The sequence below is a fragment of the Meles meles genome, chromosome 5, assembly GCF_922984935.1.
Source record: "Meles meles chromosome 5, mMelMel3.1 paternal haplotype, whole genome shotgun sequence".
NCBI classification, from domain to species: domain Eukaryota; kingdom Metazoa; phylum Chordata; class Mammalia; order Carnivora; family Mustelidae; genus Meles; species Meles meles.
In genome coordinates this window covers 31,267,408-31,290,016 of record NC_060070.1, presented here as the reverse complement: position 1 = coordinate 31,290,016, position 22,609 = coordinate 31,267,408, and the positions used below count along the sequence as shown (strand labels likewise).

The 22,609-nt window shown below is 35.8% G+C and overlaps 1 protein-coding gene across 2 annotated transcripts in view; it reads right to left on the bottom strand.

Annotated features, from left to right (window-relative positions):
• The window catches only part of ASCC3 (activating signal cointegrator 1 complex subunit 3), a 361,766-nt gene that overhangs the window by 213,136 nt on the left and 126,021 nt on the right, over positions 1-22,609 (bottom strand). For both annotated transcript variants that reach the window (XM_046005036.1, XM_046005037.1), the window contains exon 11: positions 867-1,031. In XM_046005036.1, the coding sequence (XP_045860992.1) occupies positions 867-1,031 (165 nt within the window). The remainder of the gene's footprint in view (positions 1-866; positions 1,032-22,609) is intronic.

The following is a 22,609-nucleotide window of genomic DNA, read 5'->3' as shown; positions in this document are numbered from 1 at the left end:
AAAACTAGTTTTCAGGGGCACCTGGGTGGCGCAGTGGCTTAAGCCTCTGCCTTTGGCTCAGGTCATGATCTCAGGGTCCTGGGATTGAGCCCCGCATCAGGCTCTCTGCTCGGCAGAGAGCCTTCTTCCTCCTCTCTCTCTGCCTGCCTCTCTGCCTCCTTGTGATCTCTGTCTGTCAAATGAATAAATAAAAAAAAAAAAATCTTAAAAAAAAAACTAGTTTTCATTTATTTTCTATACAGGTACAATCTAACAACAAACATCATTTTTAATACTCATGGGCATTCTAGGACACTTTATCTTTTTACTTAATGAAAAGAGGGGCTAGAAGAAAATAATCATGATACACTGGTAAATTTACCAGTCTTTGTTTGAACTATTTATGAATAGCCACAAAGCTCCAAAACTAGAGACCGTGCACATGTCTTTTTAAAAAAATAATGATTAAGATTATGCATACGAGGTGACCTTATATTTTATTTTATCTAGTATACCAGAAAGTTTATAAATCATGTTCAGATTTTTTCAGAGGGTAGAAGGCAGGGAGAGAAATGGAGGAAATCACTAATATTTGCCCATGTTCTGTTACATCTTTAATACTTCTTAGACAATATTACACTTGGCTTTGCAACAACGGTTTAGAAGTTTTCTTGTATTTACTTCGGTTAATTTTTAGAGACTTCAATAAAATAAGACTTGTAAGGAAGGAAGAAAGAGTACTTTCAATAAGAAAATAAAATACCTAAAGTTTTCTCCATGTTAAAATTATCTTTATTCCCATGAATAATATATATTAATATTTTCGAATGCTATATTTAAGCTTAAAAACATCCCTTAAAAACGGCTTAAAAATAACTTCCACTTACCTGCCGTAAAGTACGTGCCACTATGCTTTCTAAGACTGGTCCTCTATCTTCATGCAGCAAATGAACTTCATCAAGAATAAGGAGCTTTACAATCTGGGAAAGAGCTACATCTCCGACACTCTTTCTTGTCACTACATCCCATTTTTCTGGGGTGGTCACAAGCATCTGTAAGATAAGATAAATTAAAAAAGAGAAAAAGTCACATAGTTTATATAAATTACAAATGTGTCATTCAAAAAGAATTATGATTGGCAACCTTTATACAGATCAAATAAAAAGTATTTAAAATATCCCAGAATGATATGTAATTCACTGTAGACACTGTCATTTCAAGAGTAATATTTCATTTCATTTAGCTTCACGTAAGTTGTGACATTAAGCAGTTATTTAAAACTCAATGATAATAGTCTATCAAAAAATTATAGTAAAGTGTACAAAATACAAAACTTTTTTGAAAAGTGTCTTATGATATAAAAAAAAAAAATGATTCTGGGTGCCTGGGTGGCTCAGGTCATAATCCCAGAGTCGTGGGATTGAACCTGCTTTGGGCTCTCTGCTAGACGGGGAGTCGGCTTGTCCCTCTCCCTCTGCCCCTCCCTGTCTCGCATAAATAAAATCTTAAAAAAAATAAACAAAACAAAAACAAACGATTCTATCTTTTAAACTGCACGCAATGATAATGGCCTTTACCTGAAAAGGGACAACGAAGTGAACCAAATGTTGAAAAGCAATAAGAAGGAAACCAAGAATCCACTCCAGGAATGGTTTATACCTACCCAAATGTGAAGGAAACTTTACTACGGACACACAGTTTTCAAAAAATTGTCCCTTAATATCAACTAGTATATGCACTATTTTGTACCAAAAACTAATACATACAATACAGCCTAACTGGCCCACAACTGCAACCCAAAGACAGTCACTGGAGATTCCAGGGTGTGTAGAGCAGGAGGTTAAGCCGGAGGCATTTATGTGAGCCTCCCAGTAGCAGACCATTTAACATGAAACTGTAATGATAATTCTCTCTGCTTTTCACATATTAAATTGTTTGTCTCCTCTAAAATCATCCTGTTGCAGAGAAAAAGATGACAAGTTTAATAATACCTTCTACTATAGTAATACTACATTAGGAAACAAGCCAATATGTGGATAATTCAAATACTAAATAAATCAAAACTACAGTTTCTCATGGCCAGTAGATCAGAATTAGAGACCGATGATACTGTGCTTTGAAGGGGTTCACTGAGATGAGGGTTAGAGTGTTCTCTCAACATTTTTGTTGTTTCACATCTGGTTAAGTTACCTATGGGGACAATAATTACCTTGTTTTTTAATAATTTTTATTTTTTAGATTGGTACAACTTATATATAAACTCCTGAACAAATCCAAAATATGATATGCCAATATGACCTGTTGCGTTATTAGAGATACCACTGATACCATTATGAAATGAACTGTATCAATGACAAAATTTAGAAGCTGTACTTGAAGAGAAATTAACAAACTATAGTGAATCGGATTAAGGAATTTATATCTAAGATACAAAATACTATAAATCCAAAGTTACTTAGTTCAAAGTTGCTAAAGCTGAATGGCAATGTTGAGATCACAACAAATTTTACAGAAAAGATATGCTGCTGGAATTAAGTATAAACATGTATAAAAAATTTTGAGGTCTAAAATGGGTAAAAACATTCACTGTGAATTAAAATCTCTTGGAACAAATTTAAATTGAACTTCTACTTTGAATAATGACAAATTTAGAATAATCCAAAATGTAGGGATTACTTATTAACAGCCCTTTTCATTCAAAATCCTGGAAGACAAGCGTATCTGTTTTCAAAACAATAATTCTCATACACTATATATTTAATATCAAAATTTAAATAAGTAAGCTTATTAAGTCATGAATGTTAGGAATGACACAGGGTACACTTTTAAATAATAAAGCTTGGCTACCTACCTCATCATGAACTTAGAATATGATGCTTATACTGTCTTATAATTAACTTTCAGGGATGACAACGTGGCAACAAATTGTAAATCAAATTTTTCAGGTATCAGAAAGCTATACCGAGGAAACCTTAAAAATCCATTTTAGCATTTTATTATACTTTACTTTCAACACAGTGAGAAGAGGCTTCATTTATATTACTATTTCATCACTTCAATTCCCTGAACTTAAAATGTCTAGAACATGAAGTGTCACATTTGCTTAATGAATTGGAACTCATGCAAGACATTTCCATCTGCTCTTATATTGGGGCATGGGTTAACCATCAACATTTTTACTGTCAACTTAAATTTCTCTCAATACATGTACTTATTCCCTCAGAAACACAAAAATCATTACTTGAAACTGTTCCAATTTTATCTTGTCCACTGGGAAAATGGCACAGTCACGATGTTATATACAACCATTGTGTCAAAAATTTGGTGTCTTTAATTTTAAAATGCTTATCCATTTGATAGAAATACCAAATGACCAGAGACCTGGCAGAAACAATTCATCTGGTAGTTCACTTAAACATTAATATTAATATTAATATTATTTCACCTTTTAAAACACTAAGACCTATGGGAAGTCACTTTATCTCTCCTTCCTTTTATTTTCCAGCTTTATTGAAATATTGAGATGCAACAAATGTAAACCTAAGGTGCACGTGATGATCTGAGACAGGTATAAAATTTTAAATGATTACTATAAAAAGGTCAATTAACCCTCCCATCCCCTCACACAACTACCTGTGTGTGTGTGTGTGTGTGTGTGTGTGTGTATCACCTGTGTGTGATAACATTTAAGGTTTATTCTATTAATACATAATACAGCATTACAAATTACAATTAGCATGCTGTACATTAGATCCTGAGAACATATTCATCTTACAGTTTATATCCCTTGACCAATATTTCCTCATTTCCCGAACCTCCAGCCCTTGGCAACCACCACTCTACTATTTAAGTTCATCCTTTTTTATATTCCACATTTAAGTTAGAACACACGGTATTGGTCATTCTCTGTCTTATTTCACTTAGCATAATGTCCTCAAGGTCCATTCATGTCGAAAAGTTTGAGTTTCCTTCCTTTCTACGGCTGATCAATATTCCACTGTACATATACACTACATTTTCCTTATCCATTCATCCACTGGGGGACACTTGGGTTGTTCCCATGTCTTGGCTACTGTTCATAATGCTGCAAAGAACATGAGGGAATGTGAAGACATTTGAATTTTGTCAAATTTTTTTTTCTACACCTAATAAAATTATGGTATGATTTTTCTCTTTCATTCTATTAATATGATGTATTGGTCTGTTTTTATTTTCTCTTTCTCCATGAGTCAGTAGATTGTATGTTTCTAGGAATTTATCCATTTTTTCTAGGTTGTCCAATTTGCTGATATATAATTGTTCATAGTAGTCTCTTATGATCCTCTCTATTTCTATGGTATCTAAATTGGAAAGGAAGTAGTGAAACTGTCACTATAACAGTATCAAAAGACATGATACTATATATAGAAAACCCTAAGGACTCCACCAAAAAAAAAAAACCACCCTATTAAAACTAATAAATTAATTCAGTAAAGTTATAGGATACCAAATGAATAGATAGGGATCTATTTTATTTCTATAAATTAATAACAAGCTATAATAAAAATGAAGAAAACAATCCCATTTACAATTGCATCAAAATGAATAAAATACCTGGGAATAAATTTAACCAAGGAGTTGAAAAATCTACATACTGAAAACTATAAGACACTAATGAAAGAAATTGATGAAGACCCTAATAATTAGTAAGATATTCCGTGTTCATGGATTGGAAGAATTAGTATTGTTAAAAAATCTACAAAAAAAAAGGGGGGGGGGTGCCTGGGTGGCTCAGTGGGTTAAAGTCTCTGCCTTCAGCTCAAGTCATGATCCCAGGGTTCTGGGATCGAGCCCCACATCGGGCTCTCTGCTCGGCGGGGAGACTGCTTCCTCCTCTCTCTCTGCCTGCCTCTCTGCCTACTTGTGATCTCTCTCTGTCAAATAAATAAACAAAATCTTAAAAAAAAAAAAAACTACATATTTGGGGAATCTGGGTGGCTTAGTGGGTTAAGCCTCTTCCTTCGGCCCAGGTCATGATCTCAGGGTCCTGGGATCGAGGCCTCCATCGGGCTCTCTGCTTGGCAGGGAGCTTGCTTTTCCCTCTCTCTTTGCCTGCCTCTCTGCTTACTTATGATCTCTCTCTGTCAAATAAATAAATAAAATCTTTAAAAAAAAAATCTACAGATTCAACATAATCCATATCAAAATCCTAACAGCATTTTTCACAGAACTAGAACAAAAAATTCTAAAATATGTATGAAATCATAGAAGACCTGGAATAGACAAAGCAATCGTGAGAAAGAAGTACTAAGTGGGAGGCATCATAGTCCCTGATTTCAAATTATTTATGATAGCCAAGATATGGAGTGTTCATCAATGGATGAAGGAGAAAGATGTACACACACAATGGAATAACAGTCACAAAATACAGAAGGAAACTTAACTATTTACAATAACATGTATAGACCCTGAAGATATTATGCTAAGTGAAATAAACTAGAGAATGACAAGTACCATATGATTTCACTTATATGTGGAATCTAAAAACAAAACAAATTAACAAACAAGACCAAACACAACTTACAATACAGAGAACAGATTAGCGGTTATCCGAAGGGAAGAGGTTGGGGGTGGGTAAAACGGGTGAAGGTGGTGCAGTATATGGTGATGAATGATAAACAAACTCACTATAGTGATCACCTGAAAGTAATATGTTATAAACCGATTTTATAGCAATAAAAATAAAATACTAAATAAATACAAGAAATTTTAAAATAAAAGCATATTTTCTTGCCTTTATAAAATTTAGAGTTGATTTTGAAATTTTATACTTAGACTACAAAAAATGGGGGAAAATGTTTAAACTAATTACACAAATGACTTTTTAAAAAAACAGAATGTGAAAGTACCAAAATATAGTCATTAAAATCCCATAGGTTAATAATAGTATTACTATTATTTCATCCAATCTCAGGAGCCATTATTATAAGCTACACCATCACTGTAAGTGTCAGTAAGAAGGTTAAAAAAAAAAACCAAACACGTATCTCTTTTCTTTTCTTTTCTTCATGATAAGTGGACTCTTTAATCCCCATCACCTATTTCATCCATTCTTCCACCCAGGTTCCTTCTAGTAACCATCAGTTTGTTCTCTGTAGTTAACAGTCTGTTTCTTGGTTTGTTTCCTCTGTCCTTTTTTTTTTTTTCCATTGCTTTTTGTTTTTTAAATTCCACAGATGAATCAGAGCATATGGTATTTGTATTTCTCTGACTTACTTCACTTAACATTGTACTCTCTAGCTCTATTCATGTTGTTGAAAATGGCAAGATTTCATTCTTTTTTAAGACTGAATATATTCCATTATGTATACCACTTCCTCTTTATCCATTAATTTATTGATGGACACTTGGGTTGCTTCCATAGTTTGGCTTTGTAAATGATGTCACACTAAACACAGGGGTGCATGTATTGCTTTGAAGTAGTGTTTTGGTATTTTGGGGATAAATGCCCAATAGCCTGATTAAGGGATAATAGGTTAGTTTGATTTTTAATTTTTTGAGGAACGTTTGGGGAAACCTCCATACTGTTTCCCACAGTGGCTGCACCAATTTTCAACCCCACCAACAGTGTACAAGGGTTACTTTGTCAACATCCTCTTCAACACTTGCTTCTTGATTTTAGCTATTCTGACAGGTGTGAGTTGAGATCTCATTGTGGTTGTGATTTGCACATCCCTGATGATGAGTGATGCTGAGCATCCTTTCATGTGTCTATTGGCTATATATATGTCTTCTTTGAAAAATGTCTGCTCATGTCTTCTGCCCATTTCTAAATTGGTTTATTTTCTGGATGTTGAGTTGTATTTTTTTAATATATTTTGGATACTAACACCTTATCATTATGTCATTTGCAAATATCATCTCCCATTAGGTGGGTTACCTTTTAGTTTTGTTGTTTCCTTTGCCATGCAGAACTATTTATTTTGATATAATCCCAATAGTTCATTTATTTTTAATTTTATTTCCCTTCCTTAGGAGACATATCCAGAAAAATTTTGCTATGGCCAATGTCAGAAATTATTGCCTGTGCTCTCTTCCAAGCATTTTTACAGTTTCAGGTCTCATATTTAGGTCTCTAATCCATTTTTAATTTATTTTTGTGTGTGGTGAAAGAGCGCGCTCCAGTTTCATTCTTTTGAATGTAGCTGTCCAGTTTCCCAACACCATTTGTTGAAAAGACTTTTTCCCATTGTATATTCTTGCCTCCTTTGTTGAACATTCATTGATCATATAGTTGTGGGTTTACTTCTGGGTTTTCTATTCTGTTCCATTGATCTATGTGTCTTCTTATGCCAGTACCATACTATTTTAATTACTACTGCTTTGTAAGATTACTTGAAATCTGGAATAGGGATACCTCCAGTTTTGTTCGTTTTTCAAGACTACTTTGGCTATTCAGGGTCTTTTGTGGTTCCATACAAATTTTAGATTGTTCATTCTAGTTCTGTGAAAAATACTGTTGGAATTTTGATAGGGATTGCACTGAATGTGTATATTGCTTTGGGCAGTAGAGACATTTTAACAATATTTGTTCTTCCAACCCATGACCATGATGTCTTTTCTATTTCTTTGCATCATCTAGAATGCCCATCATCAGTGTCTCATAGTTTTCAGAGTGCAGGTCTTTCACCCCCTGGGTTAAGTTTATTCCCAAATATTTAATTGTTTTTGATGTAATTATAAATAGGATTATTTTTACATTTTACTTTCTACTGCTTCATTTTTAGCATGTAGAAATGCAAAAGATTTCTGTACATTCATTTTGCATCCTGCAACTTTACTGAATTTACTTATCAGTTCCAGTAAGTTTTTGGTGGTCTTCTCTCTATACAGTATCATGTCAACTACAAATAGTGATAGTTTTGCTCCTTCTTTATCAATCTGGATGCCTTCATTCCTTATGTTGTCTAACTGCTGTGGCTAAGATCTAGTACTATTTTAAATAGAAGGGCTGAGACTGGACATCCTTCTCTTGTTCTTGACCCTAGGGGAAACACTCTCAGTTTTTCACCATTGAATATGATATTGGGGGGCACCTGGGTGGCTCAGTGGGTTAAGCCGCTACCTTCGGCTCAGGTCATGATCTCAGGGTCCTGGGATCGAGTCCCGCATCAGGCTCTCTGCTCAGCGGGAGCCTGCTTCCCTCTCTCTCTGCCTGCCTCTCTGCCTGCTTGTGATCTCTCTCTGTCAAATAAATAAAATCTTAAAAAAAAAAAAAAAAGAAGAATATGATATTGGCTGTGAGTTTTCCATGTAAGACCTTTACTATGTTGAGGTATGTTCCCTCTAGACCTATTTTGCAGAGGATTTTTATCATGAATGGATGTTGCACATTGTCAAATAGTTTTGGGGCATCTATTGAAATGATCATATGGTTTTTATCCTATCCCTTATGGAAGTGACATATCACATTGATTGTTTTGAGAACACTGAACCACCTTTCATGCCAGGTATATGTCCCAATTGATCATGTGTATGATTTTTAAAAATATATTGTTAGATTCAGTTTGCTAATATTTTGTTGAGGATTTTTGCATCTGTATTCAGAAATACTGGCCTATAGTTCTTTCTTTCTTTCTTTTTTCTTTCCTTTTTTTTTTTTTTTTTTTTTGTGGTGTTTTCATCTGGTTTTGGTATCAGGGTGATACCGGCCTCAGAGAATAAATTTAGAAGTTTTTCTTCCTCTTCATTGTTTTGAATAGTTTGAAAAGAATATGTATATAACTCTTTAAATGTTTTATAGGATTTGTTTGTGAAGCTGTCTGGTCCTAGACTTCTGCTTGTTAGGAGTTTTTTGATTACTGATTCAATTTCATTATTGGTAATTAGTCTGTTCAAACGTTCTTTATTCCTGCTTTAGTTTTGGTAAATTATATGCTTCTAGGAATTTATTAATTTCTTCTAAGTTGTCCAATTTATTGGAATATAGGTTTTCATAATATTCTGTTATAATTGTTTGTATTTTTCTGGTGCTGGTTGTTATTCCTTTTCTTTCTTAAGTGATTTTATTTGGATTTTCTTTCTCTCTCTTTTTTTTTTTTTTCCAATGAGTCTGGCTAGAGGTTTATCAAATTTGCTGATCTTTTCAAAGAACCAGCTCCTGTTTCATTGACCTGTTCTGCTGTTTTTTCAGTTTCTACATCATTTATTTCTGTTCTAATCTTTATTATTTCTTTCCTTTTGCTGGGTCTGGGTTTGTTCTTCTTTTTCTAGCTCCATTATGTGTAATGTTAGGTTGTTTATTTGGATTTTTCTTTCTTCTTGAGGTAGGCCTGTATTGCTATGAACTTCACTCTTAGAACCACTTTTGCTGTGTCTCAAAGATTTTGGACCCCTATTTTCATTTGTTTCCACATGATTTTTGATTTCTTCTTTGATTTCTTAGTTGACCTATTCATTATTTAGTAGCACATTATTTAACTTTCACATATTTGTTCTCTTTCCAGATTTTTTCTTGTGGTTGATTTCTATTTACATACTGTTGTGGTCTGAAAATATGCTTGTATGACTTTGATTTTTCTGATTTTGGTGAGACTTGTTTTGTGGCTTAATATGTGACCTATTTTGGAGAATCTTCCATGCGCACTTGAAAAGAATGTATATAATGTTGTTTTAGGATGGAATGTTCTGAATATGTATGTTAAGTTCATCCGGTCTAGTGTGTCTTTCAAAGCCACTATTTCCTTGTTCATTTTCTGCTTGGATAATCTGTCCATTGATGCAAGTGGGATGTTAAAATCCTCTACCATTATGTATTACTATCGATTACTTCATGCTTGTTATTGTTTTATGTATTTGGGTGCTCCCATTTTGGGTGCATAAATATTTACAATTGTTATATACTCTTGTTGGATTGTCCCTTTTATTCGTATAGAGTGTCCTTCTTTGTCTTTTGTTACAGTTTTGTTTTAAAGTCTCTTTTGTAGACAGTCTCTTCAATAAATGGTGCTGGGAAAACTGGACAGCGATATGTAGAAGAATGAAACTTGACCATTCTCTTACACCGTACACAAAGATAAACTCGAAATGGATAAAAGACCTCAACGTGAGACAGGAATCTATCAGAATCCTAGAGGAGAACATAGGCAGTAACCTCTTCGATATCAGCCACAGCAACTTCTTTCAAGATATGTCTCCAAAGGCCAAGGAAACAAAAGCGAAAATGAACTTTCGGGACTTCATCAAGATCAAAAGCTTCTGCACAGCAAAGGAAACAGTCAACAAAACCAAAAGGCAACCCACGGAATAGGAGAAGATATTTGCAAATGACAGTACAGACAAAAGGTTGATATCCAGGATCTATAAAGAACTTCTCAAACTCAACACACACAAAACAGATAATCATATCGAAAAATGGGCAGAAGATATGAACAGACACTTCTCCAATGAAGACATACAAATGACTATTAGACACATGAAAAAATGTTCATCATCACTAGCCATCAGGGAGATTCAAATTAAAACAACATCGAGATACCACCTGACACCACTTAGAATAGCCAAAATTAGCAAGACAGGAAACAACGTGTGTTGGAGAGGATGTGGAGAAAGGGGAACCCTCTTACACTGTTGGTGGGAATGCAAGTTAGTGCAGCCACTTTGGAGAACAGTGTGGAGACTCCTGAAGAAATTAAGAATAGAGCTTCCCTATGACCCTGGAATTGCACTGCTGGGTATTTACCCCAAAGATACAGATGTAGTGAAAAGAAGGGCCATCTGTACCCCAATGTTTATTGCAGCAATGGCTACGGTCCCCAAACTGTGGAAAGAACCAAGATGCCCTTCAACGGATGAATGGATAAGGAAGATGTGGTACATATACACAATAGAGTATTATGCCTCCATCAGAAAGGATGAATACCCAACTTTTGTAGCAACATGGACGGGACTGGAAGAAATTATGCTGAGCGAAATAAGTCAAGCAGAGAGAGTCAAGTATCATATGGTCTCACTTATTTGTGGAGCATAACAAATAACATGGAGGACATGGGGAGATGGAGAGGAGAGGGAGTTGAGCGAAACTGGAAGGGGAGATGAACCATGAGAGACTATGGACTCTGAAAAACAACCAGAGGGTTTTGAAGGGGCGGGGGGGGGGGGTGGGGGGTGGGAGGTTGAGGAACCAGGTGGTGGGTAATAGGGAGGGCATGTACCATGGAGCACTGGGTGTGATTCCAAAACAATGAACACTGTTATGCTGTAAATAAACAAATAAACGAATAAAAAAGAAAAAAAAATAAAGTCTCTTTTGTCCAATGTAAGTATTGCTATTCCATCTTTCTTTCAACATCCATTTGCATGATAAATGTTTCTCCATCCTCTTACTTTCAATCTGCAAGTGTCTTTCAGTGTGAAATGAGTCTCTTGTAGGCAGCAATAAATGGGTCTTATTTATAATGCACCCTATGGCTTTTGATTGGAACATTCAGTCCATTTACATTCAAAGTAATTATTGATAGATATGTATTTATTGTCATTTTTTACTTGTTTTATGGCTGTTTCCACTATCAAGTAAATTTTTAAAATGTGTCTTATAATTAATGGATATGGTACACTTAGTTGAAAATGGAAGTGATCTTTTAATTAAACTAAAGAGCAATATTCAAGAATACCTCCTTAATACATCTTCTCTGATGAAAATAGTCATTCTGTAATTGTTACAAAACACATTCTAATGTTATAGATGTAAACCAGGCAACCGTTTGTAGGATTTAGGAATTCTATCTTCCTTTTTAAAATACATAATCACATACCCACTCAACCAACAAGTGTATAGATTACATGAATGTTTTAATTTAAAGAATAAAGCTAAAATGTCACACTGTTTAGATTCAATAAACATACATATAATTACAGTTATACTAACCTCTGCTACACAAATGTCAGCTCTGATTGATGGCAACAGCCCCCATAATGGAATCTGACAGCTTGCAAATTATACCCGCCCTGGGGACACTACAACAAATCAGTTAGTTCCAATTATTTCCTTTTCTACATTTTTTTTTCCCATTTTATTTATTTTTTTCAGCATAACAGTATTCCTTGTTTTTGCACAACACCCAGTGCTCCATGCAAAACGTGCCCTCCCTATTACCCACCACCTGTTCCCCCAACCTCCCACCCCTGACCCTTCAAAACCCTCAGGTTGTTTTTCAGAGTCCATAGTCTCTTATGGTTCGCCTCACCTCCCCAATGTCCATAGCCCCCTCCCCCTCTCCCAATCCCACCTCCCCCCAGCAACCCCCAGTTTGTTTTGTGAGATTAAGAGTCATTTATGGTTTGTCTCCCTCCCAATCCCATCTTGTTTCATTTATTCTTCTCCTATCCCCCTAATCCCCCATGTTGCTTCTCCATGTCCTCATATCAGGGAGATCATATGATAGTTGTCTACCTTTTCTACATTTTTATGTTCCTTCTTCTCCCATCAATTCACATGCATGAGTACTTGCTCACACATGTAAAGCACAAAGTCTTTTGAAGTTTCTAGTTTTATTTATTTATGTCAAGGACCACAGCTTTTAATTATAAAATAAAAATATAGAAATTAATTGGAAAATCTTCAAGTAGAGAGGTATTCTTACCTCATATTCTTTGTTGAAAGTAAAGATATGATCAAGCTAAAGCATAAAGAACAGAATCTAAAATGTATCTTGGTATTCTCATGTTAGCAAAAAAATTCTCACACAATTTTCAGTTAATATTTCATAGGTAACATTTACTAAATAAACAAAGGGTAATTCAATAAGAAATTAGAAAACTTTTGAAGGAACAGAGCATAGAGTGCTGGGAATAAAGATGAAACATTTAAAATACCTGCTAGACTACACATGTTTACAGCTGTAGTATAATTCTCTTTGTAGTTCTTTTTGTTGAAAACACTTTAAAACACTTAAAACACTTTAAAACACTTTCCAACAATCTCAGGACATACATACTGAAGTCTACCCTCATCAGAATAAGCCTAAAAGGATACAATACCTGGTTACACTAAAACATAACTAATTACACATAATATAGAAAAATACAGAAATTGTTTATATTGTGCATACAAGTCATAAAGATCTTGCTCTAATCTCTAAATGTTTGTCCAACTATATCATACTTAACGGGTCTATCCAATAAGAAAATCTAACAATTGTAAATATCTATGCCACCAACATGGGAGCAGGCAACTACATAAACTGGCAGTTAACCAAAATAATCATATTGATAATAATACATTAATGGCAGGAGATCTTAACACTCCACTCTAGCAATGGACAGATCATCTAAGCAGAAGATTAACAAAGAAAAAAGAGCTTTGAATGACACATTGGGCTAGATGGACTTCGCAGATATATACAGAGCATTCCACTCTAAGACAACAGAATACTCATTCTTTTTGAGTACACACAAAACTTTCTCCAGAACAGACCACATACTGGGTCACAAATCAGGTCTCAACTGCTACCAAAAGATTGAGATTATTCCCTGCAAGTTATCAGACCACAATGCCTTAAAACTGGAACTCAATCACAAGAAAAAATTTGGAAGGGATGTAAACACTTGGAAGTTAAAGAACATTCTGCTAAAAAATGAATGGGTCAAGCAGGAAATTAAAGAAGAACTTAAACAAATTCATGGAAACTAGTGAGAATGAAAACACATTGGTCCAAATCCTATGGGATACTGCAAAGGTGGTCCTAAAAGAGAAATACACAGACATCCAAGCCTCTCTCATATTATTAGAAAAATCCCAAATGCACAAGCTAATCTTACACCTAAAGGAGCTGCAGAAAGAACAGCAAATAAAACCTAAACCAAGTAGGAGAAGGGATATAATAAAGATTAGAGCACAGATGAATGAAATAGAAATTAAAAAAAAACCAAAACAGTAGAACAGATCAACGAAACTAGAAGCTATTTCTTTGAAAAGAATTAATAAGATCGATAAACCTCTGTACAGACTTACCCAAAAGAAAAGAGAAAGGACCCAAATTAATAAAATCATGAGTGAAAGAGGAGAGTTCATGACTAACACCAAGGAAATAGAAACAATTATTAGAAATTAATACCAGCAACTCTATGTCAACAAATTAAGCAATCTAGAAGAAATGGATGCCTTCCTGGAAATTTATAAACTACCTAGATTGAAATAGGAAGAAATAGACAATCTGAATAGACCAATAACCAGTAATAAAATTGAAGCAGTGATCAAAAACCTCCCAAAAAACAAGAGTCCAGGGCCAGACAGCTTCCCAGGGGAATTCTACCAAACATTTAAAGAAGAAATCATACCTATTCTCCTGAAGCTCTTTCAAAAATCAGAAACAGAAGGAAAACTTCCAAACTTGTTCCATGAAGCCAGCAGTAACCCGATTCCAAAACCAGGCAAAGACCCCATCAAAAAGGAGAATTACAGACCAATATCCCTGATGAACATGGATGCCAAAATATCCAACAAGATCCTGGCCAATAGGCTCCAACAGTACATTAGAAGGATTATTCACCATGACCAAGTGGGACTTGTTCCTGAGATGCAAAGGTGATTCAACATTCAAAATCAATCAATATGATAGAGCACATTAACAAAAGATAAGAACCATATGATCCTTTAAATTGATTCAGAAAAAGCTTTTGACAAAATACAACATCGTTTCCTCATTAAAACTCTTCAGAGTGTAGGGATAAAGGGAACATTCCTCAATATCATAAAAACCATCTATGAAAAGCCCACAATGAATATCATTCTCAATGGAGTAAAGCTGAGAGGTTTTTCCTTAAGGTCAGGAACATGACAGGGATGCCCACTCTTACCACTACTATTCAACATAGTATTGTAAGTCCTAGCTTCAGCAATCAGACAACAAAAAGAAATAAAAGGAATTCAGATTTGCAAAGAAGTCAAGCTCTCCCTCTTCACAGGTGACATGATACTTTTATATGAAAAACCCAAGACTCCACCCCCAAATTACTAGACCTCATAGAGCAATTCAGCAATGTGTCAGGGTACAAAATTGATGCACAGAAATCAGCTGTTTTTCTATACACTAACAATGTAACTAGAAAGAGAAATTAAGGAATAGATTCCATTTTCAATAGCACCAAAAATTGTAAGATACCTAGGAATAAACCTAACCAAAAAGGTAAAGGATCTACTGTCCAGAAACTACAGAACGCTTATGAAAGAAATTGAGGAAGACACAAAAAGATGGAAAAGCAATCCATGCTCATGGATTGGAAGAATAAACATTGTTAAAATGTCTATTCTGCCCAGAGCAATCTACACTTTCAATGCCATCCTTATTTAAATACCACTGGCATTTTTTAAGGACCTGGAATAAACAATCCTAAAATTTGTATGGAACCAGAAAAGACACCAAATCACCAAGGAAATGATTAAAAAGAAAAATAAAGCTGCAGGCATCATGTTGCCTAACTCCAAGCTATATTACAAATCTGTGATCACCAAGACAGGATAGTACTGGCACAAAAACAGACACAAAGACCAGTGGAACAGAAAAGAGACTCCAGAAATGGACCCTCAACTCTATGGTCAACTAGTATTTCACAAATTAGGAAAAAATATCCAATGGAATGAAGATAGTCTCTTCAATAACGGGTGCTGAGAATATTGGACAGTTACATACAGAAGAATGAAACTGGACTGTTCTCTTATACCATACACAAAGATAAACTGAAAATTGATGAAAGACTTCAGTATGAGACAGGAATTCATCAAAATCATAGAGGAGAACACAAGCAGTAACCTTTTCAACATTAGCCACAGCAACTTCTTTTAAGACACGTCTCCAAAGGCAAAGGAAACAAAAGCAAAAATGAACTTTTGGGACATCATCAAGATAAAAAGCTTCTGTACCACAAAGGAAACAGTCAACAAAACTAAGAGGCAACCCACACAATGGGAGAAGTTATGTGCAAATGACATTACAGATAAAGGGCTGATATACAAGATCTATGAAGATTTTCTCAAACTCAACACTCAAAAAACAATAATCCAGTCAAAAAATGGGCAGAAGACATGAACAGACATTTCTTCAAAGAAGACATACAAATGGTTAACAGACACATGAAAAAATGTTCAACATCACTAGCCATCAGGGAAATAAAAATCAAAACCACAATGAGATACCACTTTACACCAGTCAGAATGGCAAAAATTAACAAAACAGGAAACAACAAATGTTGGAGAGGATGTGGAGAAAGGGGAACCCTCTTACACTGTTGGTGGCAATGCAAGCTAGTATAGCCACTCTGGAAAATAGTATGGAGGTTCTTTAAGATGTTGAAAAAAATAAAGTTACCTTACGACCCAGCAAGTATACCAGTATGTATTTATCCCAAACATACAGATGTAGTGAAAAGAAGGGGTATGTGCACCTCAATGTTCATAGCAGCAATGTCTACATTAACCAAACTCTGGAGATGCCCTTCAACAGATGAACAGATAAAGAAAATGTGGTCCATGTATACAATGGAATATTATTCAGCCATCAGAAAGGATGAATACCCACTATTTGCATCAACGTATGGAACTGGAGGGGATTACGCTAAGTGAAATAAGTCAAGCAGAGAAAGACAACTATCATATGGCTTCACTCATACATGGAACATAAGAACAGTGCGGAAGACCACAGGGGAAAGGAGGGAAAACTGAAGGGGAAGACATCAGAGAGGGAGACGAATCATGAGAGACTATGAATTCCAAGAAACAAATGGGGTTTCAGAGGGGAGGACGGTGGGGGGATGGCATAGCCACATGATGGGTATAGAGGAGGGCACGTGTAATGATGAGCACTGGGTGTTATATGCAACTAATGAATCATTGAGCACTACATCAAAAACTAATGATGTACTATATAGTGGCTAACTGAACATAATAAAAAATAAAAATAAAAAATAAGTGCTTTTCCATAATACCACAGTATTTCATTCCATTAAAGTCTCATAGAACAAGGGTCTGAAACAATTTGCAATGATTCCTCTTCAGTTTACTCATAAAGACAGATTTTTGACATGTGAATAATTTGTGGTAGAAACTTGCCCTGTGGTAAGTTTTATTCTGTACAGTTGGGGTATGACTCATAGAGTATAGGTTTCCTCGGTTTGCTATAGTTTTTTTTTTTTTCTTCTTTCTCTTTCCTGCACATGTGCAAGGCTCAATTTGAGGATCAATTTCTTACTAAAACACTTTAAAATGTCATAAATTGCAATGCCAAACTGCTAAAACCTCAAATGCGATGAGCTAAAAAATGTATTCTGTAGTAATTCTGAAGTAATTCAAATTACCAATTTTAACTCTCTGAACTAATACCACACATTCACTACTTAGAGGTTTTGCCAATTCAAGAACAATTAATCAAAAGTTTGTTTGCGGTCTACCACTGGACAGGAGAGACAGATGAAGATATGATTCTAACATCAACAAATTATGGCAAAACCTTAGCTGCTGTAGACTACTGTAATTAAGAAAATTACCTGTTCTTATTGTATACCTACTTCTATCATTTAAATCCTTTCTATATTATTTGGAAAAATAACAAAGGCAGTGTTCTATTTAATCACAACTTACAGTTATCCAAGGGAGAGCTTCTCTGTGGGCGTCTGTAAATAACTCAATGTCTACAGACAGGTGTCTGCATTTAGGAATACAAAGATAAAGGCAAGAAGTTTAGAAGCTTATACGATAAGGAAAAACACAGCAAAGAAGAAATGAAATGGGGCTCAAACTCTTTCTTACATGTTACAAAATGAAATGGTCAATGAATGGGCAGCTGACCCTGTTGAACCAACTGATGCTGCCTCTGCGCACAACTCAGGGTAAAAACTACATACCCAGAGCCAATACGACTATGGAGCAGATCCAAATGAAATTATATATTTTTCTGCATTTTTCCTCCATTTCCTATAATCTTACAAAGTTAGAGCACCAAAACAAAACAAAACAAAAAAGACCAAACAACAGTTACTTGTTACTAGCTTTGAAGTGCCTTAAACAGAAATCCACAAACTCTAAAGTAGAGGCTTAGAAAAGTGTTAAAGGAGAAAAACAAATATGCCCCAAGGAAATACAGTATCTGTGATGAAGCAAAAACCTTACTGCAAGCCTACCTGACACCCATGTGAAAAAGAAAAACTGGGAGTGATATCAGCAAAATGGTAGCATTGGAACTTGTAGTGTTTGTCCCCTCCCCAGAAACACCAATTTGAACAAATATCTGTGCATGAAAATAACTTCACAAGAGCTAAGGATTGCAGGTGAAGGATTACAGCACGTGGGTGAAGTGCAGAAATAAGAAAATATGTACTAAGGAGAGTAGGAAAGATAGATTCACGGCGTCCCCTATCACCCCAACTTTAAGCCCAGGCAGCCCAGGGCAGAGAGACAGATACCTTCCCCCACTGGAGAAAGAAAGTAAACAGATGTCTCTTTTCATTACAGGCCCCCCTTCTCCAGCACCAGGCCAACTCCCAAGGTCTTTAGGTACTCCCTGCTGGTTCCTGCAAACCTAGGCGCCTGGTACACCCCAGTACCCACTGGTCTGGCAGCCCACGGCAGTTCCCGCAGCCCCAGGAAGCATCCATGCCACAGGCCAGCAGCAGGCTTCTGTGAACCCTGGCCCACTGTACAAGCGAACGTACTCAATATCACTAACCACAGAAAGGCAAATCAAAACCGCAATGAGGGGCGCCTGGGTGGCTCAGTGGGTTAAAGCGTCTGCCTTCAGCCCAGGTCATGGTCCTGGGGTCCTGGGATCGAGCCCCATATAGGTCTCTCTGCGCAGCAGGAAGCTTGCTTCCTCCTCTCTCTCTCTGCCTCGCCTCTCTGCCTACTTGTGATCTCTCTCTCTCTCTGTGTGATTCTGGTATTGCACCTTGAGTAATTAAAAAAAAAAAAAAAAAAAAGGCTAAATCTGCCAAGTATGCAGGACCTCAGGACTCCAGCAGCTATTCTCTCTTTGGTTAACTAAACTGTTTTCACCAAACTATCCAGATTTCTTTTAAGCACAGCACTAGCCATAATGGTTTCACTACACTAACAGCAATGGTTGGGAGCTGAAGTTACACTGTAGTTTTGCCTCCATGGGATGTTTTCATTACCTTCACTAATTCATCATGGAGACACAGTTCTGTATCTTGATTAGTATTTGTTAATGATGCTTAATATCTTATTTCTTTTTGCAACTGTGTATTTTCCCCTCGTAAGAATTGTCTCTTCTTGTATTTAGTGTTTATATCATCAAATTGCATAACCTAAACTTTTAATAGAGATATTACATAACTAGTGTTGTCATTTTGGAGGTAATTTGGAGGCAAAATCTTTCAAAATTTAAAATGCACAAATCCTAGGTTCAGCAATCTCACTTCCAGAATTCGAAAAAAGGCCTGAACACACGAATAGACATTCATGAAGTTTTCTTAGAAGGCAATAATATAGATCTATGCATATTGATATTAAGTGAAAAAGCCCCAAATAGTATGCATTTTATGCAAAGATACACATAAATGTATACATAAAGTATGATTCTATTTTTATTAAAAGAAAATACACACACACAAACTCCTCTACATTCTCCAGGTCTTGAGGTGAAATGTTTAGGAGGCTTTTCTTAAACTAAAATACCCTACTAATATTTCCCTTTCATAAGCTTCTCTGGCATCTCTGTGCCCATATTTTCTATCTCAACATTTATTACACTATACTGCTTGCTTAAGCGGTCTGGTACATGGTACATACTCAAGAACTGTTGATGAATTATAGTTTTTTGCAGGTAATTATTAATCTCCTAATACTAGTGGTAACTCTTCTTGACTAATATAAAACAAAATATTTCTATATTTAATAGTAGGATTTATATAATTTATGTTCTATATAGATCATTGGGTTTAAAAAGTTATGTTTAATATACTGTCACATACAGATTTTGTGAATTAGGCAGAGGAATACTCTCCTCTCTAATCTGTTCTTGGACATTTACCAAACAGAAAAATTTAAAAGCTTATTCAAGGCAGGAGACCCATTTACTGAATCCTGGACAAAGAAGACACTAGCACCCACACTGCTTATCGTATGCCTTGGGGATGAAAATCGCAGTAGCCACATGTTATTTACCTTAAATGAATGTTGTAAAGAAAAGATGAGATCTTAATGGCTCTTCCTGGATTAATTTAAACTAAGTGGCTGGATCCTTGTCTTTTTGGGAAGAGCAGAATTGTATCTCAGAGCACCACTCAAAGAGGAATGAATACAATTTGAACAGCCTGTAAGCAGGAGTCAGAGATTTTTATAATTCTTCTTTCCTGTCCTCCCACCCCAACTCCACCAAGGCCACCCCAGTCCTTTACCAAGAAAGCAGGTCAGCATTTCTCTTCCTTCTGTCTCATAAGGCAATAGCTAAGGTTTTTAAACTTAATTTCCTCCAAAGCAAGGAAAAAGAGTAGGTATTCCTATTAATGGACTGAAACCTTTACTTCTATAAACACAATTTCTTTTTATTTCTTTTTATTTTTTTTAATATTTTACTTATCTGACAGACAGAAATCACAACTAGGCAGAGAGGCAGGCAGAGAGAGAGGAGGAAGCAGGCTCCCTGCGGAGCAGAGAGCCGGATGTGGGGCTCAATCCCAGGACCCTGGGATCACGACCTGAGCCGAAGGCAGAGGCTTTAACCCACTGAGCCACCCAGGTGCCCAAACACAATTTATTGATACTTCTAAATCTAAGTATCCTTATGGGCATGTCTCATTTATAAATACATTACCTCTGATACATTGTGAATGTGTAATGAGAACACATTCAATGTCCTTCAGTGATGTTCTTATCAAATATTTATTGTGGGGGCGCCTGGGTGGCTCAGTGGTTTAAGCTGCTGCCTTCAGCTCAGGTCATGATCTCAGAGTCCTGGGATCGAGTCCCACATCGGGCTCTCTGCTCAGCAGGGAGCCTGCTTCCCTCTCACTCTCTCTGTCTGCCTCTCTGCCTACTTATGATCTCTCTCTGTCAAATAAATAAATAAAATCTTAAAAAAAATATTTATTGTGTATATGTTACCACAATCTTAGTTTCCTCCATAATAAAATGAAGAAAATAACAGTACCTACATATCGGGGGGTAAAATGAAAATGAAACACATAATTCACATAAAATACTTAGAATAATGCCTGATGTATAATAGGGATCAATTAGTTTTTCTAATATCATCAGCATCACCCTCTTGTTCCTCACTGTAATATACCAGACACTATGCTATGTGCTGTACAATGGTGAGGAAAGATAAAGGCAGACAGATAACACCCTCGATCTGGTAAGGCTTACATTGTAATGCGGGTGGAGTGGCAATAGGCATTATACAATTAAACTGTAAAATACAAAATTTTACTTCTGATAAGCTATTAAGGATAACTTACTACTTAGATACCATCCAGTGATGCAACAAATCATAATAGGAAAATTTGACCTAACTAGAGAAATCGGAAAAGGCGTTATTAAGAAAGCGGAGTTTGATTTATTGTCTTAAAGATGAAAAGGCATTAATTAGTTGAAGAGAAAGAAAGACAGTTACAGGCAGAAGTGAAACATAAACACAGAACAGATAGGGGAAACGTGGATGAAAGAATGAAGACAGGCAGCGTGCATGGCTAGAGCAAAGAGGATGGGAGCACTGGAGTCTGGTGGAAATGAGATGGCCAGGGACGGACTATGCACAGCCTTTCAGCCCCTTCTAGGAGGTGTATTCTCTTCACTCTGTAGAGGAGCCTGGAAAACTATGAATGGCTTTCTTTTCCTTTTTCCCTCTATTCTCTTCTTCTTCCTGTCCACCCATCCAATCATTCATTCCATTCATTCATTTTGGATTGTCGTTGTTTTTCACAGACAGGGTCTGAGAATGAAACTAACCAGGCTGCATTTCTAGCTACCTAAGGGGGTTAGAATAGGATGGAGCAGGTTGGATGCTGGTACCTCTGTTACAATACTACAGAAGTCATCAAGGTGAGAGACGACAGAAGCCCAGAGAGGATGGATTAGTGAAGATGGAGAGGATATGGATGAAAGTGAGAAAAACGTAGGACATAAAATCAATAATTAATAGGAATTGGTGCTGGATTGACTATATTCACTTTATATTTAAATACAGACCATATTTAAGTATTATTTTCCCAAGGAAAAGTAACATATAAACATATTCTGCAGAAAATTCCCCATGTGTCAGATATTTTACATCTTTCTGCTATCTTTCTGGTTCAGTGTGAAATAATCACAAATGAAACATTAAGAAGTACTCAATATAGCTGCAAGCTACCACCTGAGAAAATTTTTCAAACTTGTTAATATAATAGAAGAAAATTAGAGTTGTTTAGCGTCTTCATCTTTTCTAGGTCATTAAATGCCAACACTGTTACTGATGTGACAAACTACTTTTTAACACATTTACCTCAATAATTGTAGGACAACTGGAGGTAAAGAAAAAAAACCAAAAAAAAAAAACCCAAAATATAAAGGAATACCAGAATCTGAGGCCTTTAATTATTAACAGTTATTAGTCTTTCAAAAGTTTTAAATATTTTGCAGATATCAAAATTGTCTAGATAG